Raw genomic sequence first — 26,329 nt, 5'->3', positions numbered from 1 at the left:
GGTGGGGAGTGGTGGGGAGCGGTGGGGAGCGATGGGGAGCGGTGGGGAGCAACGGGGGGGTGGGGAGCGGTGGGGAGCGACGGGGAGCGACGGGGAGCGGTGGGGAGTGGTGGGGAGCAGTGGGGAGCGGCAGATGAAGCTTTGCTCGCTTGCCCACTGCTCACCTCCTGCTGTGTGGCCCAGTTCCCAGTAGGCCGTGGACCAGTACCAGTCTGTGGCCCGGGGATTGGGGATCCCTGATCTAGATGGTATACATTTATCAAAAAAATATTGAATAATTCCATATAAGTAATATACTAAAGGTATGTGCTATAAATAAGGGGAAGACATTGCTCTGTCCTCACACTCTCCATTCCCCTGGTCTCAAAGAGATCTGATTATCCTGAAAAAGATAAATGTATAAATTAACAGCTGTAATAGTGTATATAAAGTGCTATAGTAGTAGTATATAAAAGGCACTGACAAGGATGAAAGAAGCAGCTAGCAGCTCTATCTGAAGAGCTGACATTTGAGCCCCTAAAGAATGAATAGTAATCTGCCCATCAAAACAACCAAGAAGGGAGCTTCCAGTTCATTTGATGGCCGAGAAAGCTCCAATCAGACTGATCCTCTCACAAACATAAACTCTGTACAAGGTATAAAATACCACTACCTGAAGACCCTGGAGAATGAATAGGCACAAAGAGATAGTGGAAGGCAGTACACACTTGGAAGAAGTAAAGGTGAGCTTCCCACTTTTGTAGCATTTATCTGGCCGCATTTGATGCCATGTGGGACAGCTAGAATTTGGGTAGATAACTTGTCCTCTTAGTGCTTGAAGAACCTGATGAAAGAATGGACGGTAAACTGGCAAACTAAGATGGAGAGACACCCAGGAAATAAGAGAGCCAGAGAAGGGAGCCCAAATTCTTCATGTGATCTCGGTGCATATTTGTGACTGACCCCTGAAACTCCAAATAGCCCAAGTAAGCTAAAAGAGCTGAATTTATATATGAGCTTCTGGGGAGACAGAATTTATAGTTTGAATTCAGCCAAGTTAACTGCCTGCTATAAACAAATAATTAAAATTACCAATCAATACTATTCAGAGGAAAAAAACAGAATCCAGACTCTTTACTATGTATCATTCATAAAGATATAAGCGAAAATTACTTGACATATGAAGAATCAGGGTAACACGTGACCTGCTTATTTTCAATTAGGATAACGTGGCCTTTTTATTCTCAAAGGAAAATGCAGTCAATCAACGGAGACCACCCTAGGATAAATTAGATACTAGAATTAGTGGATAAAAATTTAAAGTAGCTATTATAATTATTTAAAGAACTTTAAGAAAAATTGGTAGTAATGAATTAAAAGCTAGGAAATCTCAATAGAAAAACAGTGGAAAATACATTTGAAATTTAAAATGTAGACTGAATATAACAACAGAATGGAGATTACAAGAAGAACATGAAGATAAATGAATAGAAATTAGTCAATCTGGGGACAATGAAAAAATGTACTAGAAGAAATATGAGCTGCAGAGACTTGCAGGACAATGACAGTGTATGAAATATAGTTAATTTGAGTCACAGAAGCAGAGGAAAGCGAGTAATAGAGCAGAAAATTATTTGAATAACTAATGGCCCCAAATTTTCCAGTTTTCATGAAATACAAAATTATGCTAATTTAAGAAGCTCAATAAAGCCCAAGCAAGGTTAATGGAAACCAGAACAAAACAATAACACTTGTTATTATCTGTCTTTTGATTATAGCCATCTTAGAGGTTGTTTAATGGTACCTCATTGTGATTTTGATTTGCATTTTCTTTCTTTCGTTTTTTTTTTTTTTTTTGCGGTACGCGGACCTCTCACTGTTGTGGCCTCTCCCGTTGCGGAGCACAGGCTCCGGATGCGCAGGCTCAGCGGCCATGGCTCACGGGCCCAGCCGCTCTGCAGCATGTGGGATCTTCCCAGACCGGGGCACAAACCCGTGTCCCCTGCATCGTCAGGCGGACTCTCAACCACTGCACCACCAGGGAAGCCCAAGATTTGCATTTTCTTAACAGTGATATTGAGTGTCCTTCCATGTGTCTATTGGCTAATTGTATATCTTCTTTGGAGAAGTATCTATTTGGATTCTTCACCTATTTTTATTTATCTTCTTTTTATTATTATTTTTAATTGAAGTATGTTGTGTTAGTTTCTGGTGTACAACAAAGTGACTCAGATATATATATATGTGTGTGTGTATATGTATATACTCTTTTTCATATTTTTTTCCATTATGGTTTACTATAGGATATTGAGTATAGTTCCCTGTGTTATACAGTAGGACCTGGTTGTTTATCTATTTTAGATATAGTAGTTCATATCTGCTAATCCCAAACTCCTAATTTATTCTCCCGACCCCACCCCCTTTCCCCTTTGTCATTTGGTAACCATAAATTTGTTTTCTAAGTCTGTGAGTCTGTGTCTGTTTTGCAGATAACTTCATTTGTATATTTTTTTCGGACTCCACATGTAAGCAGTGTCATATGACATTTGTCTTTCTGTCTGAGTTCACTTAGTATGACAATCTCCAGGTTCATCCATGTTGCTGCAAATGGCATTATTTCCTTCCTTTTATGGCTGAGTAATATTCCATTGTGTGTGTGTGTGTATATATATATATATATATACATATATATATATAAAACACATCTTCTTTGTCCATTCATTTGTTGATGGACACTTAGGTTGCTTCCTTGTCTTGGCTGTTGTGAATAGTGCTGCTATGAACATTGGGGTGCATGTATCTTTTCGAATTAGTTTTCTTCTGGTACATGCCTGGGAGTGGGATTGCTGGATGACATGGTAGCTCTATTTTTAGTTTTTTATATAAATTTATTTATTTAGGCTGCTTTGGGTCTTCATCACTGTGTGCGGGCTTCCTCTAGTTGCAGCAAGTGGGGGCCACCCTTCGCCGTGGTGCATGACCTTCCCATTGTGGTGGTCTGTCTTGTTGTGGAGCGCGGGCTCTAGGCACGCAGGCTTCAGTAGTTGTGCCTTGCAGGCTCAGTAGTTGTGGCTTGTGGGCTCCAGAGTGCAGGCTCAGCAGTTGTGGTGCATGGGCTTCGTTGCTCCGCGGCATGTGGGATCCTCCCACACCAGGACTTGAACCCATGTCCCTTGCATTGGCAGGCGGACTCCTAACCACTGTGCCACCAGAGAAGTCCCCTCTATTTTTAGGTTTTAAAGGAACGTCCACACTGTTTTCCATAGTGACTGCACCAACTTACATTCCCACCAACAGTGTAGGAGGAGTTCCCTTTTCTCCACACCCTCTCCAGCATTTATTTTTTGTAGATTTTTTGATGATGGCCATTCTGACCAGTGTGATGTGGTACCTCACTGCAGTTTTGATTTACATTTCTCTAGTAATTAGCGATGTTGAGCATCTTTTCATGTGCTTATTGACCATCTGTATGTCTTCTTTGGAGAAATGTCTATTTAGGCCTTCTGCTCATCTTTTTATTGGGTTGTTTGCTTTTTGTTATTGAGTTGTATGAGCTGTTTGCATATTTTGGAAATTAAGCCCTTGTCAGTCAGTTGTATAGTTTGCAAATATTTTCTCCCAGTATGTAGGTTGTCTTTTCATCTTGTTTATGGTTTTCTTTGCTGTGCAAAAGCTTATAAGTTTGATTAGGTCCCATTTGTTTATTTTTGCTTTCATTTCTCTTGCCTTGGGAGATTGACCTAAGAAAATACTGATACGATTTATGTCAGAGAATGTTTTGCCTATGTTCTCTTCTAGGAGTTTTATGGTGTCATGTCTTATATTTAAGTCTTTAAGCCATTTTGACTTTATTTTTATGTATGGTGTGAGGGTGTGTTCTAACTTCATTGATTTGCATGCAACTGTCCAGCTTTCCCAGCACCACTTGCTGAAGAGACTGTCTTTTCTCTATTATATATTTTTGCCTCCTTTGTCATAGATTAATTGACTGTAGGTATGTGGATTTATTTCTGGGCTTTCTATTCTGTTCCGTTGATCCATATGTCTGTTTTTGTGCCAGTACCATGCTGTTTTGATTACAGTAGCTTTGTAGTATTGCCTGAAGTCTGGGAGGGTTATGCCCCCAGCTTTGTTCTTTTTCCTCAGGATTGCTTTGGCAATTCTGGGTCTTTTGTGGTTCCATATAAATTTTAGGATTGTTTGTTCTAGTTCTGTGCAAAATGTCATGGGTAATATGATAGGGATCATGCTAAACCTGTAGATTGCTTTCAGTAGTATGGCTATTTTAACAATATTGATTCCACCTGTTTTTAAATTGTGTTCTTTATCTTTTTATTATTGATTTATGAGAGTTCTTTATATATTCTTGATACAAGTCTCTTTTCAGATATATGATTTGCAAATATTTTCTTTCATTTTGTGGGTTTTCTTTTCACTTTTTGATAATATCCCTAGCAGGGCAAGTTTTTTAACTTGCTGAAGTCTATTTATCTATATTTCATTTTCTTGTTTATGCTTTTGGTGTTATATCTAAGAAGGCCTTGCTTAGGTCAAGGTCACAAAGACTTACTCCTATATTTTCTTTCTAAGAGTTTTGTGTTTTTAATTCTTACATTGAGGTCTGTGACCCATCTTGAGATCGTTTTGTGTGTTGTGTAATGAAGGAATTCAACGTCACTCTTTTGCCCGTGGATGTCCAGTTGTCCCAGCACCATTTGTTGTAAAGACTATTTTATTCCCGCATTGAATTGTCTTGGCATCCTTGCTGAAAATCTACTGATTATCAACGTAAGGGTTTATCTCTGGAATCTTAATCCTATTCTATATATGTCGGTCTTTATGCCGGTAGCACACTGTTTTGATTACCCTAACTCTGTAGTAAGTTTTGAAATCAAGAAATGTGAGTCCTTCAACTTTGTTTTATTTCAAGATTGGTTTGCCTGTTCTGGGTACTTTGCATTTCCATATGAATTTTAGGATCAACTTGTTAATTTCAGCAAAATGCCATCTGGGATTTTGACAGGGATTGTGTTGAATCTGTTCATCAATTTGAGGAATATTGTCATTTTTTCGATATTAAGACCGATGTTAATTTCCAATTTTACTGGTATTCCTTTCTAACTCTTGAAGTATCTAAATGTTTAGATGTGTCCACAGTGTTTATCGTTTTTAAGAAGAATTTAGCAGAGACCATTAGTCTTAGCAGTCACGTGAAGAAGAGGCAGAAGAAATCTATTTATTTATCATGCTTAGTGAAGGTATTATTAAACAGAAGAAATCTATTTATTTATCATGCTTAGTGAAGCTAGAAGTGGAGACACTTCTAGCTGTTTTTCAGCCGTGTTTGAAGTTTTTTGTTTTGTTTTGTTTTTCTTGGAGTTTCCAGTGGAGATGCCAAGCTGGCAGCAAATGAAGTCTACTGTAACATGAAGCCTTGTAAATATGTGTTGGATCCCTGCCAACATTATCAAAAGTGCTGGTGCAGAAATGTGCAAAGGGAAGATTTTCAAATTAAGGTTGGCCTGTACATATAAATGTTAGCTTTTCAAGCTCAAGAAATACTAAATTGTAGTCCATTAGTCTCCTGCATTTTATTGCGTGTTTGGAATAATCATGTACTTCAGAACATCCTTTAATCTGAACTGGCTTGTGGTTGTATAAGAATGCAGCTTCTTTTGTTCTTTATGCTTTATATACTCAGACGAGGAAAATTTACTGCATTTTATAAATAAATCAGAGTTAAAAAGCAGATTTTCTTCCCACCTTTTTATCCTCATGGAGGCCCAGCTTTAAGGCCTTTCAGTGATACATGTATACTTGGCCCCGCAACTAGTTCCACGGAAAAAAATAATCTTCAAAGTCGCTTTGTTTTTGCTTCTTACAGGACACGTTATTTGGACTCATGGTAAAAGGAAGTACTGTTCTTACATTAGTGAGGAGCAGACCCTTCTCTTTTTCAAGTGCTGAAAATTTCCACTTCTCTTTCACTACTTTGATAGAAATTAAAATGGATCCCTCATTAAAATGAATATCATCTCTTTATTTAAAATAAGACATATTTATATTAAGACAGAAGATTTCTAAATATTAGTGGAGCTCAATGTATTTTCACAGTTAAACTGGACAGAAACATTGATACATTGGGTGGTGCCTTCACCACTCTTTGGTATTTAGCTTTACCACTAAATTAGCTTTGTAGGTGTGGTGGGACTGAAAATGAATTGGAAGGTTTTGGTCATTTCCTTGTGTCTGCTATTTAATATAAAACAATATTTGCTATTTGTAAATCAGGCTAGAAACGATCAGTCAAAAGCAATGTGCCTCATTGCACTAGGTTATATTTTAACAAACAGTATTTTTAATATGGTCTCAATATATAGCTGATCATGGGTAAAGCTTATGACTTTGATTTATGTAGTCATAAGTCAATTATAAAGTAAATGAACTAAACTCTTGGTAGGTAAGAATGAGGTAATATAGAGAAAATATTTGTCCTATTAAATTGAAACTATTTACAGTAACTAAGTAGCTCAGGTGAATTACTGGACAAAAAATGTAAAATAACTGACTTTCAGCATTTATAGAAAAAGTTGATATTTCAGCCATACGTCATATATTTTTATAAATTGTGTTAGCAGACTTTTCTCCTGGCTAATTAATGATATGTAATTTTAAATTATATGATTTATAAATTTTTAAAGTTTTCAAATATTGTCCAATGTACTTTCTTTTCTATTTTCATTTTTATTTTTTTTGCGGTACGCGGGCCTCTCACTGTTGTGGCCTCTCCCGTTGCGGAGCACAGGCTCTGGACGCACAGGCTCAGTGGCCATGGCTCACGGGCCCAGCCGCTCCGCGGCATGTGGGATCTTCCCGAACCGGGGCAAGAACCCGTGTCCCCTTCATCGGCAGGCGGACTCTCAACCACTGCGCCACCAGGGAAGCCCTCTTTTCTATTTATAGACAGACTGAGCAAGCAAAGGTAAACCTTTGAAAACTTGTAATCCTAATTGTGGAATCGTCTTCCCAAGTGTGTTTAGGAGGGCCTCAGAAATTAAAGAGCAACATGGGATGAACTAGTCATGGAGTGTGTGGCAGGGAAGTAGCTCTTGGGCCTCCTAACCTTAGCCCCTCGTGGGGACATTCGCATCGACCGCGGCGGCCTTTGCCTCTTCTCCAGCCTCACGGTCCTTTGAATAGAGCATTCTAGGCAACTTCTTCCGGTCAGTTGGGTCCATCGGTCAGAACAGACGTCCCTCAAACATTTGTTAACAACTCTCTATCACATTTGCCAACCTGTATCTAGGTGGTCGTACCCAACATGGTACCTTTTATAAGGGCACTAATCTCATTTTGGGGAGACACGTTCAGACCGTAGCACATGGCATCTGGAAAATCAGGAAAGCAGCACAGCAGAGTAGTCAACAGCAGGAGCTCTAGAAGCAGACGGCCGGGACTCGAGTCCTGCCTTGACTGTTAGTGATGTGTAGGCTTGGAAATATTCTCTAAGCCCCAGTTTCCTGTTCTGTAAAACTAGAGATATAAAAATAGTCTTATACAAGTTGACTGTGAGAATGAAGGAGAGAAGACATATTAAACTAGTTTGCACAGTGCCTAGTACCTAGGTAGAACTCAATGGAAGTCAGTAGTAACTTTTGTGTACTTATAACCTAAAGCCTTCATTTGTTTCTTCTAGCAACATGCAGAGATTTCTCTTCTTTTGTTGGACCCTTTTGACTATTTAATTTTAGTTCAAGGTATAAAGAAACGAGATGGTTATCGGTTCTTTTAGGCAGGTGTACTTACTAGAGAGCAGCAGAATAATTTCAGGCGGCCACATCGCTCTGTTGCACCTGTCACCCTGCAGGTTAGCTTCTGCCAGATGTGCATGTTAGAGGTATTCTTATGGCACATTGTTTTTCTTTTTAAATTGAGATATAGTTCACATACTACTAAATTCATCCTTTCAAAGTGTACAGTTTAGCAGATTTTAGTATATCCATGAGGATGTGCAACCATCACTACTATCTAATTCCAGAACGTTTTCATCATCAACCCCCTCCCAAAACCCCCTATGTGTGAGCAGCCACTCCCCATCCCCCCTGTCCCATCGGCCCAGGCGACCACTAATCTGCTTCTTCTGTCTCTATGGGTTTACCTGTTCTGGATATTTCTCCTAGATAGAATCATACAATATGTGACCGTGTGTCTGGCCTTTACCCCTTGCACACTGTTTTCGAGGTTTGTCCGTGTTGTAGGGTGCATCAGAGCTTCATTCCTTTTTTGAGGCTGAATGATATTCCATTGCATGGATGGGCACATTTTGCTTATCCATTCGTTGGGTGATGGAGGTTCCCGGTTGTAAACAGTTTCGTTCTTAGGGAAATCATCAGAAGTAGTTGTGTCCTCATCAGAACACATATTATGGGTTTATATCCTTTTTTTCCTGAGGCAAATCATGTTATTGCCAGTTTTTTAAAGGGAAGTTTTATAGAATTTGGATCAAAAAATGGAAATCTGAATTTTATTTTAGAGAGGGTTAAATTTTGTTCTTTGATCCAAGCCAAGTTCCTTTATTTTACATTTTAACTCTGCGGCTTGTCTGAACTTTTCTAGGGAAAAAGAGGAGCAGCTCACCCGTGTAACTGAGGTTCAGAGGCTGCAGGCGCAGCAGGCAGATGCAGCGCTGGAGGAGTTCAAGCGGCAGGTGGAGCTGAACTCGGAGAAGATCTACGCGGAAATGAAAGAGCAGGTGAGAGGCCTCCGCGCCATCCATGTCGAGAGCCCTTCTCTAGGGGGGAAGGTACATTCTGATCTCACGTGTGCCAGCAGCATGTTTACTTGTTCAGAATTAGCCCAGCAGCTGGATCAGGGATTCAGGTGAGAACGAGGTCCTAGGCCTGGCGCGGGAGGACACGCACCACCGCCAGGGCCTCGAAGGAAGGGGAGGCTCCTCGCGGCCAGGAACAAGAGCCCCGGGGGGAGAGGGCTCAGCCCGCAGACCCTCTGCTCCCTACAGGGCGTGTGAAGGGCAGGGCTGACTCTGTGCCCCTCCTGGGTCTCTGGGTGGGCTCCGGTCGGCAGCTCCTTGGTGACAGTGAGTGGAGAGGGCGGGGTGGGCCGGGAGAGGGTCCTCCTTCCTCCTTCAGGATTGCCTTGATTCACCCCCAGAGCAGTGCCAGAACGGCCATTTCAAAGTCCTGTCGACAAGTGTGGTCACGGCCAGAACGTGTCAGGCTTTGGAAGCATGGGTCAGTTGACAGGCAAAATCCCATGACCAGTCATTTTCTCCAGAGCAAGGCTTCAAGTTATCCTTGTCTGTGTTTGTTCATGTGCCATAAACCGTGTTGTATTGATCAGTTACAGCAGATTCTTTTCAAGTGGCAGTTCAGGAGGACAGAGGCTGTCTCCAGTTCTTATACAAGTGGTATGTTTTATAGCTTTGAGAAAAATTTTAAAATTTATAAAAGAATACAGGGAACAAACACCTAGGTACCCATCAGGAAGAATCAACAATTGTCAACACTGTGTATTTAAACTAAAATGTTACAGATGTAGTTTTAGTTTGCTTTGCTATTCATGTCTAATCACCTTACTCTCTCCTCTCCTAAGAAAACCCACTATAATTAATTTAGTGTATATTATTTCATACTTTCATATGCATATGTAATGTCCATATGTATTATATGCATGTATTATATATGCATATATTTTATATATACATATATATATAGTTTTTATGCTTCCATTTAAAAAGAGGTAAGAACTACAGATTTTGTGTATTAGTCTTGTTTGCTCTTTTACGTTGAATTTTATGTATCTGTGCCCTATCTGTGTTGATTTAGTGCATTCCTTTTAACACTGAATGTATTTTATCGTATGAATATACCCTATTTTATTCATCAGCTCCCCTATTCAAGGGTATTTAGTTTATTTTCAAGTTTTCTTGATTATAAAGAGTGTTGCAATACTTGCTGTGATTTCATTTTCAGCGGGGGTTATCCTCCTCAGGAGTCCTGAGCACACACTGGTGGCAGAAGCATCTCGAAGGTTTTATGGCAGAGCCCTGTGGGGTTTACGAGTTTGGAACTGTGCTTTCTTGTTATTTTCTCGATTCAGATTGTTTGGATCTGGGTCCTGAGAGCCGGGTCTGAGACCCCCCCTTCTGTCTGTTTTCCCACTCAGTGCCTTGGGCAGAAACTAGATTCCTGCTGAGAGTTTCTGGGCTGGAAGGTGGGGACTTTCAGTCCCTGCTACACGAATGTGCATCTCTTCCCAGCTCCCTCTGCTATGATCAGAGACCAGATCCAAGAAAGTATATATGGCCCAAATGTGCAGTGGAGCTGCTGTGCAGGAAACTCTTTGATCAGCTTAACATTTAAAGGAATACAGAAAATATTGAAGGAGGGGCCCTGGCAAGACGTTTTAAGTATACAGTGAAGAAGGCTAAAAAAGGGGCTCTTGAAAGTGCTCAGGCTAACAGTACAACTTTCTGACAAAAGCTGAGACTATGACAGGCACCTTTGGCTCAATAAATGCACCTTTTGGGGCTGGTGATATAATATTAACAGATTACCCAGAATTCATGGGTAAGGAGAAAAACAAGCAAACAACACAGGACTTGTGAAAACATTTTGTAGAACAAGAAAAAGGCGTTTGTATTCAGCAGTCACAGAATAAAAGCGTATTTCCGAAAACAGTTTACTGTAAACTTCAGAAAAAGAAAACTCAGAAAAGTAGTACCTTTAATAAGAAGACATGATCTATATGAAAGAGGCCACATATATTAAGTAAAATTAATGTAATTAAACCGGGATACATTCTGGAAAAAGTGTTGAACCTCAAGAATAAAATGAAAATCCACCAAGTTTCTAGGTAGGATGCAACTGGCAAAGAAATTAGAGAAATAATGGAGGAATGCTTCAGAGTTCTGAAGGAGAAAGGCAGTGACCCAACTGCATGCACAACCAAGGAGTTTTTCACTTGCAAAATAAACAGAAAAACATTTTCTTACTAAGAGCTCACACTGTTTATTCCTTTTCTGGAAAAATTATATCAATTCAGAGAGGAAGCGGAAGACATCCCACACATGAGGAAAATATCATACTGAAGGATGAGTAGAGAAAAATGGAATCCAACAAAATAAAGACAAATTTAACTAATTGCTACAAATCTAGTTATAAGATAGAATGCTAACGTTTACCGATTCGTGAAGCAGAAGGTACAGAATATAGAAAATACAAATGTGATAACGACTTAAATCTAAATCCTTAGGTTATGTTAATAAAGTTCAAGAAGCAGGTGGATAGGGAGAGAGGGAAGTACAGTAACTAACACTCTGCCATGAAAAGGTGAGATTCAGAGGATTCTTAAAATTAGGGAAATGTAGGTTAAAATACTTTTTAAATGCATAAACATAAGCATTAATAAAATTAACAAGATTTTACATTCTCATCAAAATCTTGAGAAGATAAAAGCAAAACTCAAGATATTGCCAAAGGAACAGAAGTAGAAACAGAACAAAATGTCCAAAATAAGATAGAGTATATAATTGTAGTAATACATTTTAATAGGTTAAAAAGAGGTACTGATTAGCTGACATAAATCTGTGTATATGCTATTTATAATAAAGGCACAACTAAAAGTTACACAAAAGTTATATGTGGAAAATATATTTTATCACTTGTATTCAGAATAAAAGAAAGAATGTAATACTATCATATAAATAAACATCGATGCAAGTCAATAAGCTGGACAAAGGAATATATTTTTGCATGAGAAAGCCAAGAGTCCTTATGAAAAGGGTGTTAGCAATATATGAAAAAATTTACATAAATAGTCATGGGGTGCTTTAGTAAATTTTTCTCCATATTTGACTGCTCAGGGGGGCAAAACCTAAACAAATAGGAGATCTAAATAGCAGTTTATAAAACAGCTATATTTCTACTTTCTACGCTTCAAGTATGACATATTAAATTCCTACTCCCATGGAGCAGTTACAAAACTCAGTAGACCGTAAAGAAACACTCAATATATATCTGAAACTTGACATGACAGAGAGCACGTACTTTTTACCACAGTGCTTAGTAAAACCAGAAATTAAATTTCAATTAAAATTGCTACATTGGACTTCACCAAAATTAAAACCTTTTGTTCTTTGAAAGACACCATTAAAAAACAACAAAAGGAAGTAAGGCAAGCCAGAGAATGGGAGAAAAGATTCACAAATATTTCCAAGAACTTGTATCTAAAATATAAAAGCAATCCTACAACTCAATAATAAGAAGACAAACAACCCAGCTAAAAATAGGCGAAATATTTGGACACCTCACAGAAGACTAATAAGCACATAAAAAGATGTTCGATATCATCATTCGTCAGGGAAATGCAAATTGAAACCAAAATGAAGTGCCACTCCATGCTCACTGGAATGGCTAGAACTGTGAAGACTCGTTGGCAGTGCCAAATGTTGGTGCAGGGCCAGGGTGTGGCCACACGGGGCTCTTCTCCACTGCTGGTGGGAAAACTGCCGAGTTCTTAACCGCTAAAACATCCACCGCCATATGCCAGCCATTCCATTCCTGTGTGTTTAACCAAGAGAAACGAAGCCAGATCCAGACAAAGCCTTGTACACAACAGTTGCCAGCAGCTTTATTCACAAAAGCCTAAAACCTGAGCAACCCGCATGTTCCTTAGAAGTTGAAAGGATAATCAATGCAGTATAGACGATGGAATACTACTCAGGAATAAATAGGAACGAACGACTGATACCCTCAACAAAGGATGTGTCTCAACGTCCTGCTGAATGAAAGGAGCTAAAAACAAAAGAGTACATAACTGAATGTTGTGCACTCTCTGAATGATGTAGAATTCCCTAGATAATGTCAAGTTGCTTGTTCTAGTGGATTATCAACCCAGTCTGTTTCAGAGCAGAAGTCCTGTCTCATTTTCTATGGGTGGGTTCCAGTTTCAGTTAAGTTTCCAAGCCTTTGCTCTGCAGGGTTGGGTCTGTTTGTATTGTGCCACTCAGGAGTGAGTCTAGACTTGGGTGGTGATTTAAATCACTCCACCCAATAACCCCAGGCACTCATGGAACATTCCCCAGGGTAGAAGACCATATGTTTGGCCACTAAACAATTCTCAACAAATTTTAAAACGACTAAAATCATGCAAAATGTGTTCTTTGACCCCAATGGTAATACATTAGAAATAAAAAGAAATCTGGGAAATCCCCATATATTTGGAAATTAAATAACACACATGAATAACTCATGGATCAAAGAAGATACTACAAAGAAAATAAGAAAATATTTTGAACTGAATTAAAATAAAAATGTGGTATATTAAAATTTATGGAATGCAGCTAATGCAGTACCTAGAGAAAAGTTTGTAGCTTTAAACATCTAACTCCAAAAGGAAAGTTCTCAAATCAGTAACCTAAACTTCATCTTCAGAAACCAGAAAAAGAAAAGCAAGCTTCTGCTCAAGGAAGCAGAAGAAAGGAAATAATAGATAATTTTATATACATGCAGAAAGCAAAGAAAACATTAAAATAGAGAAAACCAAGAAGAGATAGAAAGTCCAAACTGTCTTATAATAGATAATGATGTTTAATTAGTAATTAGAAATCTTTTCACAAGGAAAAGCCCAGGACCAGATGGCTTCACTGGTGAATTCCATCAAATATTAAAGAAAAAACAACTTTAGTTCTTTGAAAACTCTTTCAGAAAATTGAGGAGGAAGGTACACTTTAATCAGTTCATTCTCTAAGGCCAGTAGGAATCTAATATCACAGCCAAAGATGCTGCAGAACTAGAGTAGTATCTGTCATCACTGTAAACACGAAAACCCTTAATGGTATTTTAGTAAACTGAATCTGGAAACGTATAAAGATGATTATTCACCAGGACCAAGTAGGATTTATCCCAGGAATCCAAGGTTCTTTTAACATTCAAAAATCAATTAATATCGTACAGCATATTAATAGAATAAAAGACAAAACCTCACGATCGTCCCAACAGAGGCAGAAAAAGCATTGGAAAAAGTTCAGCATCATTTATGATTTTTAAAAAATTCTTGGCAAGTTAGGACTAGTAGCAAATGTACTCACCCTAATAAGGTACATCTATGAGAACCCTGAGCAAATATGCTTAATGTTGAAAGACTTAACGCTCTTCCTCCTAAGAACAGGGAAAAGATGTCTGCTTTCGTGACTTCTGTTTAACATTGTATTGGAGACTCTAGCCAGCCTCTAACAGGGCCAACAAAAACCCCCCAAAACCCCAAACAAACAAACAAAACCCCAAAAGACATACAGATTGGAAAGGAAGAACTACCAATGTCTTTAGATGACATGATTCTGTATGGTCAAAATCCATAAAAGAAGTACTAGAACTAATAAATGATTTAAACAAGTTTGCAGGGTACGAGATCAACATACAAAATTCAGTCATGCTTCAATATACTAGTAATGAAATAACCTGAAAATGAAATTAAGAAAACAATTTAATTTACAAAAGCATCCAAAAGAATAAAATATTTACAAATAAACTAATGAAACAACGTGAAGACTTATGCATTGAAAACTATAAAAGATTGCTGAGAGAAATTTTAAACGATGTAAAGAGAGCTATTCTGTGTTCATAGGTTGTAAAACTCAGTATTGTCAAGATGAAAGTTCTCCACAGATTGATGTATAAATTCAATGTAATTACTGTAAAACATCTCCATACATTTTTTGGGTAAAAATTGGCAATAAGAAATGTTTATTTTCACTAGTAAATTTGTTAAAAGTAAGTTAAAATAGCACTGAGCTATTTTCCAACTAACACATAGGTAGAAATCCATGAAGGCCTGTGGACACACATTTCAGGAGGAAGAGTAAAGATATGTCACCTTTCTGGAGGATTGGTTTAACATTGTGCTTATGATTTACCTGTTCTACTTCTAGGACTTTACTTTTCAGGACTCCAGGGTTTGCAAGATACGTGTTCAAGGATGTTTATTGTGATGTTATTTATTAATGGTAAAAAATTAGAAACTATACGTCAGAAAAGTTAGAAAGAATGTAAAAACTGATAATCTTTTTTTAAAAGATAAAAAATGAACTCTCAGAGTTGTGTGGCAGAACGGAAAGCCCTGGAGAGAATGTGATCTTGGGAACCATTAAATGAAGAACCCTACCCAGCCGCAAAGTGAGACTGCCGTAAAATGAGGCAAGCCAGGGATGAGAGACAGTATCTGTGCAGTTGATTCTGGAACCACCCTTCCAGTCTGTCCACCCTCACATCTGACTGCTCTGCTCTGTGCAGGGTCATAGTCTGTCTGTCTTCCTTCACCAGCTCTGCCCACCCATTTGACTCTCCCATTTCTTGACCTTCACCCCCAGCGTACCCCACACCTGTGTCCTGTCTTTGTCAGCCGTCCTCACTGATCGGTCCGGTGGCGCTAGATTCAGACTCCGTGAAAGCTGATAGTGATGGCAACTGACAAGCAGGAAATGTTTTGATTGCTTTCTGTTGGAGAAGTTCTTCTGTGGTTTCAGTCATAAAGAGTTTTGCCAAGTGAAGCTGAGCTTCTGAAATAAAGTACCTTTGGTGTGAGTATAATAATAAGGAACCCCATTTATAATGGAATTCTTATAGCCAGGCTCATTTGCAAATTGAATAATTCTCACATGGCAAATTTGAACAGACATTAAATAAAATGTATATGTCAAAACATGATAAATTAGATATCTTCTATTCCAGATTGTCAGTTGATTAAAAAGTGTGGATCTGGGCTTCCCTGGTGGCGCAGTGGTTGAGAGTCCCCCTGCCGATGCAGGGGACACGGGTTCGTGCCCCTGTCCGGGAAGATCCCACATGCTGTGGAGCGGCTGGGCCCGTGAGCCATGGCCGCTGAGCCTGCGTGTCCGGAGCCTGTGCTCCGCGGATCTGATATAGCTCAAATTCTAAAAGAAAATCACTCAGCAGATTTAGTATTTGGAGAATCATAATGTTTTCAGATTTTTCCATAGTCCATATTTTCCTTTTTTATTGTTGTTTTGAACTGCTCTTTTCTCTTCTCACTGAAATCTTTTGTGTAAAAGCCAGCAGAGCCTAGGGCATCTTTTTCCATTTGGAAACAGCTGCAGATAGAAGACAACAGGAATTTGAATTAAAAAATAAAAGCTTTGAGTTTGTTTTTGAAAGTGAATTGCTGTTTGAAAAATGAGGCCCATGAGAGAAAATGAAACAGACTTAAACTTTTAAAAAAAATTGCTTCCCACTGTTTCTTTCACTTTGAAGGACTTTCTGTCTCATTTAGGATTGCTTAAACAACCTGATTTTTACTCCAGTGGTGAATCCATTATATGTGTTAGCTGCAGCAGCTGGTTGTGTAAACTATACACATTTTAATTGCGGAAGTGTATTACTCTGTTAGAGTTGTTTCTGTATATATGTATATAGTTGTATCTTTTAAAGAAATAGTGTTCTATATTTACCTATTCTCTGTGAAACAAATAAATGACTGAAAAAGACAGCTATGTTTTTTGAAGTATTGGCAGCAATTATAAAGTGAAACCTTTTCATCTTGAAAACCGACTGAATGAATGTCAGATAACTACTTCCTCCTGGGGCTTCCACTAACCACTTGACTTTTCTAGTTAATTTTTCTCCCCTTGAAAATTCATCCTCATTAACTGGTATTTGCTGCTAATATCTGGCTTTAAATTCTGTTCCTTTTTCTTTGCAGCCGTCAGCTACATGATATTAGCTTTATACTTGGAAAACCCAGTGGTTTGCCTTGAAAACAAAATTCAGAAACACTGCTGTTGACTAGTGAGGTTGCTTCTGCTTGCTAGTGCATTTGAAACTGATAAGCAGTTTCTTACATTCTTAGGGATTATAAGTTTAGCTCATCATCTCATTATTGCTGTTGAATTAATGAAAAAATTCTCAAGGTACAAGGAAGGAAGAATGCCATCTGAATATATTTGTGCCTCTATAAATGTAGATGGATAACAAACAGACTTAGAGAGAGAAAGACCCATCATACAGACCACTCATCGTGACTTGTACCTTCGTCCTCTTGTCCTTTAAGGGTCATGCTGGCTCATGTAATTTTTTTTTTAATTTATTTATTTGTTTTATATTTTAGTTTTGGCTGTGTTGGGTCTTCGTTGCTGCACGCGGCCTTTCTCTAGTTGCTGTGAGCAGGGGCTACTCTTCGCTGTGGTGGTCGGGCTTCTCATTGTCGTGGCTTCTCTTGTTGTGGAGCACGGGCTCTAGGCGCGTGGGCTTCAGTAGCTGTGGCTCGCGGGCTCTAGAACGCAGGCTCAGTAGTTGTGGTGCACGGGCTTAGTTGCATGTGGGATCTTCCCGGGCCAGAGATCGAGCCCGTGTCCCCTGCACTGGCAGGTGGATTCTTAACCACTGCGCCACCAGGGAAGTCCAGGCTCACGTAATGTTAAATGAGTCTTTTTTAGACCAGTTTTAAGGTAAAGATCCAATATAAATAGAAGGATTTTCTCTCAGTTTTTAAAAATAATTAATTAATTAATTATTTTTGGCTGTGTCGTGTCTTAGCTGCGGCATGCGGGCTCTTACTTTGTGGTGCCCGGGCTTCTCTAGTTGTGGTGTGTGGGATCCAGAGCACTTGGGCTCTGTAGTTTGCGGCATGCGGGCTCTCTAGTTGAGGCGTGCAGGCTCAGTAGTTGTGGTGCATGGGCTTAGTTGACCCACGGCATGTGGGATCTTAGTTCGCCTACCAGGGATCGAACCCACGTCCCCTGCATTGGAAGGCAGATTCTTTACCGCTGGACCACCAGGGAAGTCCCCTCTCTCAGTTACTTTTTGATGATAATGGAGAAATAAATCTGTCTACCATTGTAACATTTGAAATTTTGTCTTTAAATGAGATTAGGTAGCAGAGGTAAAATTCTAGAACTATATTTAAATATTTCAATAGAGCCTATTGTGCTAATTAATCAATTCCAAATGACAACATCCAAGGACTATGTATAAATATTTGGCTCTGAAAAACAAAATTAAACAAAAAATCAAACAAATAATTAAAAGAATCTTTAACTCTCATCCTTAAACGCTTAGGAGAGTAGGAAGTGAAGCTTTTCCTAATAATATTCATCAAACCTCTTTTGCAGAAGAAAAATAAGCCAAAAAAAATCTACTGAGAACATTGGACCAGGAAACACGTCATTCTTTTTATAATTGGCTGATGTGAAGGATTATTAATTGTGAAAACAGTAGCATTGTTATTTTTTAATATTTCAAACTGTTTTATTGACTTACTGGCCAAGGATTTAACAGACTTGATTTCTTCTTTCATTCATTTATAAAAAATTTATGACTACTTGCTCTCTATCAGCCATTGTTGTAGATTCTTGGAATTCAGAGACTATTAAGCCACGTTTGTGGTCTGTGCGGTAGACTGATGCGTAGCTGTGTGGTTGTAATTGGCGGCGTAACTAGTGGAATTAATAGGTCGTTCGGCGAACTCAGAGGAGGCACATCTAAGGTAGCCCAGTAGATTATGCGCTGGTCTGCAATTGTGGCATCTTGGTGTAACAGTGAATTTCTCAAATGTTTCCTGTTCAAATGTAATTGGTAGTGAATTTAGCAAGGCTTCTAAATATAAGGTCAGATATACAATTCAATTTTATTTCTATATATTAGCAACCAACAAATAGAAAATAAACTTTGAAAAAGATATCATGGTACCAGAAAGCTTCTCTTACCTAAGAATAAATGCAACAAAAGAAATGCAAGGCCCCTGTTTTGAAGACTAGGAAACATTACTGAGAGGAACCGAAGAAGACCTGAACAAGTTGAGGGATATATCACGTGTATGGATTCAAAGACTCAATGTTATAAAAATGTCAGTTCTCCCCAAATTAATCTATAGAATCAGCACAATTCTAAAAATCAAAATGTTGCAGTGCTTTTTGGGGGGAGGAGTGAGGGAAACTAGCGAGCTGATTCTAAAATGGATATGAAAATAGAGAGGGCTCAGAATACCTATGGCAACCTTATACCACCAGATATTGAGACTAATATTAAGCCATAGTAATTAATACAGTGTGGTTTTGGCACAAGGATGACCAGTGTTTTACAGGAAAGAGACCAAAAAATGGACTCACACATATATGATCAATCTGATTCATGTCAAAGGAAGTATTGCAGTACAGCAGGGAAAGAAGGATCATTTCAGTAAATGCTGCTGTGTCAGCTGGATGGCCATATGGAAAAAGAATCCTGGCCCTTATTATATCCCATCACAAAATTAATTCCAGGATTGTAGATACACAAGTGATAGGTAAAACAATAAAATTTTCAGAAGAAAATGTAGGAGCTCGGTGAAGATTTTCTGAATAGGAAACAAAAAGTGATAAAAAACAAAATGTTGTTAAATTTAAATTCATTAAAATTAAAAACTTCTGTTAATCAAAAGAGACCAGTAGATAATATAAGAGCGAACTCAGAGTGGGAAAAGATATTTGCAGTTCAGATATTGAACAAGAAAATTCATATCCAGAATTGATAAAGAACTCCTACTAATCGATAAGAAAAGGATAGGCACCACACATATGTTAATTAATTTTCTCTGTTAAGGATATTAGTTTCTACTGAGTCTTTAGCCAAGCACAGAAATAATTATTTATCTGTCTTTCTGCCATTTATGTCTGTCTATCTCTCTCTATATATATATTTATGAAAATATTTGAAGGACAATTTCTTATAGTTTAGCTAAATATGTATTAAATACAGCAGAATACACTTTGAATTGTATATCTCTATAGAATTGTATAATTGTCTCATATGAATTATACTGTCAAATAACTCGGAACATAACACAAGAGTACTTTACTACAGAAAGAACAGTAACGTATTGGGACCACATTTGACAGAGTGGGCCAGATCTTGGCCCAGTGCCCACTCCCACTTTCTTAGCAATACAGTACAGCCCTGATTTTATTTAGGGCAACATTAGACACAGTTTTAAAACTGCAGTCTCTTACCTTGCAGGTGGAGTTTGGCTTTTAATGTAGTTCTAGTGAATGCGATGCAAACAGCATAATTAATTTGCTTTTGACAGGAACTTGCAGGAAAGCCCCTTAAAAGGGTTTCCACTCAGGGAATATGGACCCTGTGCCCTTGTCCCGTCACCCTTTGCTCTTCCTCTCCCAGGTGTTCAGAGCTGCAGAAGCCATCCTGCAACCATTCTGGAAGCTGAATCACAGAGACCTTCACCCTGACATCTTTGAACTGCCGATGTCGCAGCCTATTTCTGAATGTTGTGTTACCCAAGGAGAACATAAAGGGCCTATGTTGCTTAAGCTCTGGAAACTTAGGTGTTTTCTTACATGCAGCTCAAGTAATGCTGGAGGCACCATCTAAGGAAAAACCAACACCCTTGTTTACCTCTCTCTATTACCTGTAAACATTAGACATTCACAGAAATACACCCCAAGCCCTTTTCTGCTCCTAATTTGATCATCAAGTTCCACTCTTGGATTTTGTTGGAAGCCAGAGTTACACACTGAAGGATTGGGTTTGTTTTGTTTTTTTTTTCCTTACCCTTGAAGTTAAATGGAATATGGAATGATGTGTGATCAAGCAGAATCTTTTGTATCTACGGCAACTGAGAACGCTGCGTTTCTACGCAGACTTCAAGTATTTTACAAGACTTGTTTTTATATTTTTTTGGTTAAATTGTGGAAGGAGAATGGAGTGGGGTCTTGCATTTTCGGTCAGTATAAAATAACATTTTCTTATAGCAGTTATTATTTACTTTGAATTTTTCTTAATGTTTAGGTATAAAAGGTCTTTCATGTGCTTTAAATTGTTTTCTATTTTGATTATAGAAGATAATTCAATTTTTTGAAGGAAGACATCCTACTTTTTACGAATGTTGAGTACACAAAGCTCTTCATTACATTAAAAATATTTTAATAATTATTATTTATTTTGAATATTCAATCTGTGCTGAAGTAGAATAAGAACCAAAAATCAATTTCATATGAAGATCTGTCTTAAAAGTACTGAAGAAACCAGGTCTTGCCTCCTTGATTTACCTTCTCTTGTTTTCTTTCTCTTCTGCTTTTGCCTACCCTCCATTCATCCTTAAGAATTTAATTCATGTTTATTCTGCGTACTGTGGCAATTAGTTAATAATTAAGATACAAAAGAATTATAAGCTGTAGTTTCTTTTATTTGGGAGCTCACGATCTAGATGAATAAACAAAGCTCACACATTTGAAACACTCCCATACTCTAGAGAAACATACAGTGTGCCAGGAAAATGAAGATGTTAGGTCCTAGAGCACAGAGAGAAGGGAGATGTTGATGCCAGTTGGTGGATCAGAGAACACCACAGAGAGGAGAGGAGGCTTGAGTCAACCTTGAAGATGGATTGTTGGATGAGGAAAAATACAGAGGGGTTTTCAGATAGTGTGGGGAGCGAGGGCGAACCCAGAATAGCCACGGGAATCAGAGTGTGTAGGGGCGGAGCTTGCCGAGGACAAATCAAGGGGCCTTCGGGTGGAGGTCTAATGTGAAAAGCACTGAAGGAGAGAGAGCCTTGAAATCCACATCTTGAGGTAGAAACGGAAGAAAACAACGCGGGCTCGACTGTGCTTCCTTTAGAAATTCCTTGACAGGTTTGACCACGAGACTGATGGCCGACGGGGTCGGTCATCTTAGAACTCTGATCACTGAATTTGGAAGCTGATGACTTAGTATTATCAAGGTTGCAGTCTTTGGCATTTACAAAGAGATACTTAGGTACTAAATATCATGCCGTAATCTAGAACTCCAGCCTTCCGTGTAAGAACCAGAAATGGAAAGGCTGGTGTTAAATAGCAAATTCGTGGGCAGGAATATGCCTTTTGTTCTCATCCAGTGAAACTGGCTGCTTCTCACTGAACAGCTCTGCTCCTCAAACCTTAAAGTTTAACTGTGTCTGAATAAATGTATTTGAATGGTTTTTTTTCCCCAAAAATCTAACATGAAAAACTGAAGGGAGCCTTTTCATGGTTTGTTTCCTCATGTTTTATCTAATCTTAGCACCTACCAAAAGGTAGCCTGCAAGAGGACATTGTGTGCAAGTTGAAAAGAAGAAATATCTCAGCATATCAGCAAAGCAGAGCAAGAAGTGATACAAAGTAGCCAGTGACAGAATGGTTGTCACATGAACTGACAGGTGCTTCAGAAAAACGATTTTTCAAAATTAAACTGGGGTAGAAAGACAAATGAAATCTTGCGCCACTTTGAATGAGAGGTGCCATTTCCACGTCACCTAGCTGAATAGCTTTCTCATTACGTAAGGACCTCTCTTGCCTGTCACATGTAAAAGAGCAAGGAAAATAATACATCGTCTGTCTCATTTTCTAAGTGACAGAAAACATTAGATTCGACACTTCATTTTATATGTGTTATAAAGAATTTGGCCCTATTAAATGTTGAAAATTGTCTTTTTTTTTTGAAAATTGTTCATTCGGCAAACTTCAAACCAAGTTTGGTGCACTGTGTCTTTTTGGGGTTTTTGTTTGTTTGTTTGTTTTCATTTGATTAGTATTTATTGAGTCCCCATATGCTCCAAACAGTGTGCTGAATGGTTGGGATACATGAGTGAACGTGGAGTTACATCCCCCTGGGGGAGACAGACATTGCAAACAACCCTAATGAATAAGTAAATTATATAGTATACCTAAAGATGCTATCTCCTGTGGTTAAAAAAAATCATTAAAGCAAGGAAAGGGCAGCTGGGAGGGCTGCAAATTAAAATAGGGTGGTCAAGGAAGCCTCAGTACAAAGGTAACATTTAAGCAGAACTTGAAGCCTTTGAAAAACAAGCTACATAAATGTTGGTGGGGGGCTTCTAGACCCCAAGATGAGAGCTTTGCTGACACGTTTTAGGCCTAGCGAGGAGGCTGGTGGGCTGGCGTATGGTGGTGATGGGGGCCCTAGAGATGAGCCGAGAGAGGTACTGGGATTGGATCATAGACTGTGGTCCATTCTTTGACTTTGACTTTTTTTTTTAAGTAACAGCTTTATTGAGGTATAATTCACATACCAACAGTTCACTCGTTGTAAGTGTACAATTCAGTGTTTTTAAAATATATTCACAGAATCGTGCAACCATCATCACGAACAATTTTAGAAGGTTTCCATCACCCCACAAGAAACCCCATACCCTCCCAAACCCCTTTCACCCTAGGCAATCCCTAGTCTACTTTCTGTTTCTATGGATTTGACTCTTCTGAAAATTTAACACAAATGGGATAACACAGTACATGGTCTTTTCTGACTGCCTTCTTTTCACTTTGTTTTCAAGGTTCATCCATGTTGAAACGTGTATTAGTACTTCATCCCTTTTTATGGCTGAATAATATTTCATTGTATGGATAGGCCACATCTTGTTTATTCATCAGTTGATGGACATTTGGGTTGTTTCCTCTTTTTGGCAATTATGAATAATGCTGCTATGAATATTTGTATATAGGTTTTTTTAGTATGGATGTATGTTTTCATTTCTCACCTCGGAGCGGAATTCCTGGATCGTATGGAATTCATATGGGTTCATGTGGTTCATCTCTAAGTTTAATCTTTTGAGGAGCTGTCAGACTGTCTTCCAAGGTGGCTACCTCACTTTACATTCCCACCAGCAGTGTACGAGGGTTCTCATTTCTCCACATCTTCAGCAACACTTGTTATTAGCTGTATTCTTGATTATAGCCATCCTAGTGGGTGTGGAGTGGTATGTCGCTGTTTTAATTTGAAATTGCCTGATGACTGTGATGTTGAGCATCTTTTCATATGCTCGTGGCCATTTGTGTATCTTCTTTGGAGACATGTCTTTCCAGTTCCTTTGCCCAATATAAAATCAGGTTTAATTGCCCGTTTATTATTGGGTTGTAAGAGTTCTTTACATATTTTAGATGCAAGTCACTTTTCAGAGAGATGGTTTGCAAATATTTTCTCCTGTTCAGCACATAACAAGGCCTTAATAAAATCTTGTTGAATAAGTATTTGGATGTTCAAAATTATATTTCCATCACAGTGTCATTGTAGCTTTACAGTTTAGTCAATTGTATACCAATTATAGTTTCCCTGACTTAAAACTATTAAAACCTGTCAAAATAAATGGACATATCCTTCATTATTTTATCATCTTTAAATTCAGCATTATGATTGGTGAGGTGTTGAAAATCTGTCATTTTAATGATGGACAAGTGACAAAAATATGGAATACAATTTGTCATTTAAAAATTTAATATTTGACTTTTAAATTTTATAGATGGGAAAAGTGGAAGCTGATCTAACTAGATCCAAGTCTCTTCGTGAGAAACAGTCGAAGGAGTTTCTGTGGCAGCTGGAGGACGTCAAGCAAAGATACGAGCAGCAGGTCGGTCCTCCTTCTGACGGCTGCCTTTGATTCTCTCACGTGCATATACGCTCTCTTCTAAATATCTCTTTATGTCACAAAACCTCTGCATAACGAAAATACTTACAAGAACATTATTACCAATATATTTGAAATGTTTAAAATAATGGTTGTTTCACTGGAATCTAGAAACAGAGAACTTAACTGTCCGCTGAAGTCTGTTCTGACAGTTGACTAAACTGAACGTTTAATTGAAACATTTATTGTGGTTCTTGAGTTCTCCTCCTGTCAGAGCACAAGTTTGACTTATTTATTTAAGAAATAGTTTGGGGCACCTACTGTGGCCCAGGTGCTGTCACCGACCCTGGGCAGAGCGGTGAGCAGGGCCGACAGGATTCTTTCCTCACAGAGCTTGGATTTTGGTGGGCAGCCAGTCCATCAGTTAAAAATGAGATAATTTCAAAGAGTGAGTTGGGAAGAAGAAAAGAGGGAGTGTGCATAGACTTTGCCAGGCGGCGGGCGGAAGGGCCTGACCGGCACCGACAGGTGGGCAGGGGCCTGGTGCTGAGAGTCCTGGCGACGGGAGGGGCCGCGAGAAGGCTCTGGAGGAAGAGGGGGCCAGGCTGGAGGGATGGCAGGTTCAACGATGCTGCGCTGGCAGCGGCGGGGGCTGTTCGGGGAGCGAATGACACTCGGGCTGGATTGGCCGGAGCACCGAGGGGAAGGGTCCGGCTGGGACCAGGACGCGGGGGCAGCAAAAGGAGTTTAATTCTGTGCTCAGTACCCTGCCTCTTGTTTATTAATAAAAAAAAGGCTTTATTTTTATCTTTTTAAAAATATATCCCTGCAGACTCTCGGAATAGTCAAGGCAACTATTAATTTTTACTTGTTTGTCTAATTTGCTTGCCTTGTTTCCTTAACGTCTAGAAAAATATTGATTAGCTTAGTCACTCAGTTAAAATTGTTTCCTAGACAGTATTTGAACCTTTTTGTTCTAGAAACCTGAATAACTTTTTCTTTCATTATTTTATTTTTAATCCCTTATTAAGTGGGTCCTTCATCTGCAATTGCTATAGAAATATTTTCGCATGTGCAAGATGATATATGCTCATGGAAGATTATTTGAAATAATGAAAGAAAGTTATAAATAAAGCCAATGATTAAATTATTGTAAATCTATACTATGGAATGCTATGTACTCCTTGAAAAGATTGATATAAATTTGTAGGAACCAACAGACACAGATTTCTAAGACACAGTGTTAAGGGGGAAATAAAGCACATGACAGAACAATTGTTACATTATGATCCTATTTATGTAAAATTAAAATATATGTGTCTGTATCATATAGCTAGATATGTTAGTTTAGCTTTAAAATGCTAGAAGATTACACATGTCTATAGAATGGGCATGAAATAATAGGTTAGATTATGATAAATTGACACTTTCACTGTATGCTTTAAATAGACGTTTTTACTTAAAATTTCACAAAGAGCATATGTCATGCATTACTTGCATAGTTAAAATATAAAAGTTATGAATGTAAAGAAACAATAGAATAGAATAAATATAGAACATTTATATTATATCTGTAGTATTTTAAGTGGGTAATAAATTTGGATTAATGCAATACAAAATCAATTCAAGCAATTACACATAAAATTGTATATACATAAAATTACATAAGAGATGAAAATCCTAAAAGATAAGACAGAGAAGAAAGAGCACTAGCAGATTATTTCAGAAATACCAGAAATATATGGGTAACTTCAGATTTTCTAACTCCAAAACCCAGTGCAATAGAATTATTTTCTCAGAATCTTCTTTAAACAATGGTGTGAGAATGAAGTATCTAATTTCTGATTAATAGATGATGGCAGTGAAAGTCATTCTGACATACACCAGCTTAAAAACATGTATTTCCACTGACATACACTTTCTCTAAATAGTCGTGGAAGACGTT

General features: G+C 38.4%; 1 protein-coding gene across 8 annotated transcripts in view; it reads left to right on the top strand.

The window, feature by feature from the left end:
- The window catches only part of CEP112 (centrosomal protein 112), a 415,782-nt gene that overhangs the window by 164,654 nt on the left and 224,799 nt on the right, over nt 1-26,329 (top strand). For all 8 annotated transcript variants that reach the window (XR_003792074.1, XM_029213161.1, XM_029213162.1 and 5 more), the window contains exons 18-19: nt 8,596-8,731; nt 24,280-24,387. Coding sequence is in view for 7 of the 8 variants with exons in the window: in XM_029213161.1 (XP_029068994.1) it covers nt 8,596-8,731; nt 24,280-24,387 (244 nt within the window). In the remaining variant the exon portion in view is untranslated. The remainder of the gene's footprint in view (nt 1-8,595; nt 8,732-24,279; nt 24,388-26,329) is intronic.

This window comes from Monodon monoceros, unplaced genomic scaffold (genome assembly GCF_005190385.1).
Source record: "Monodon monoceros isolate NGI ecotype Baffin Bay Population unplaced genomic scaffold, NGI_Narwhal_1 Super_Scaffold_9, whole genome shotgun sequence".
Taxonomy (NCBI): Eukaryota; Metazoa; Chordata; class Mammalia; order Artiodactyla; family Monodontidae; genus Monodon; species Monodon monoceros.
The sequence above is the reverse complement of the archived record's forward strand: the minus strand, read 5'-3'. Positions and strand labels throughout refer to the sequence as shown.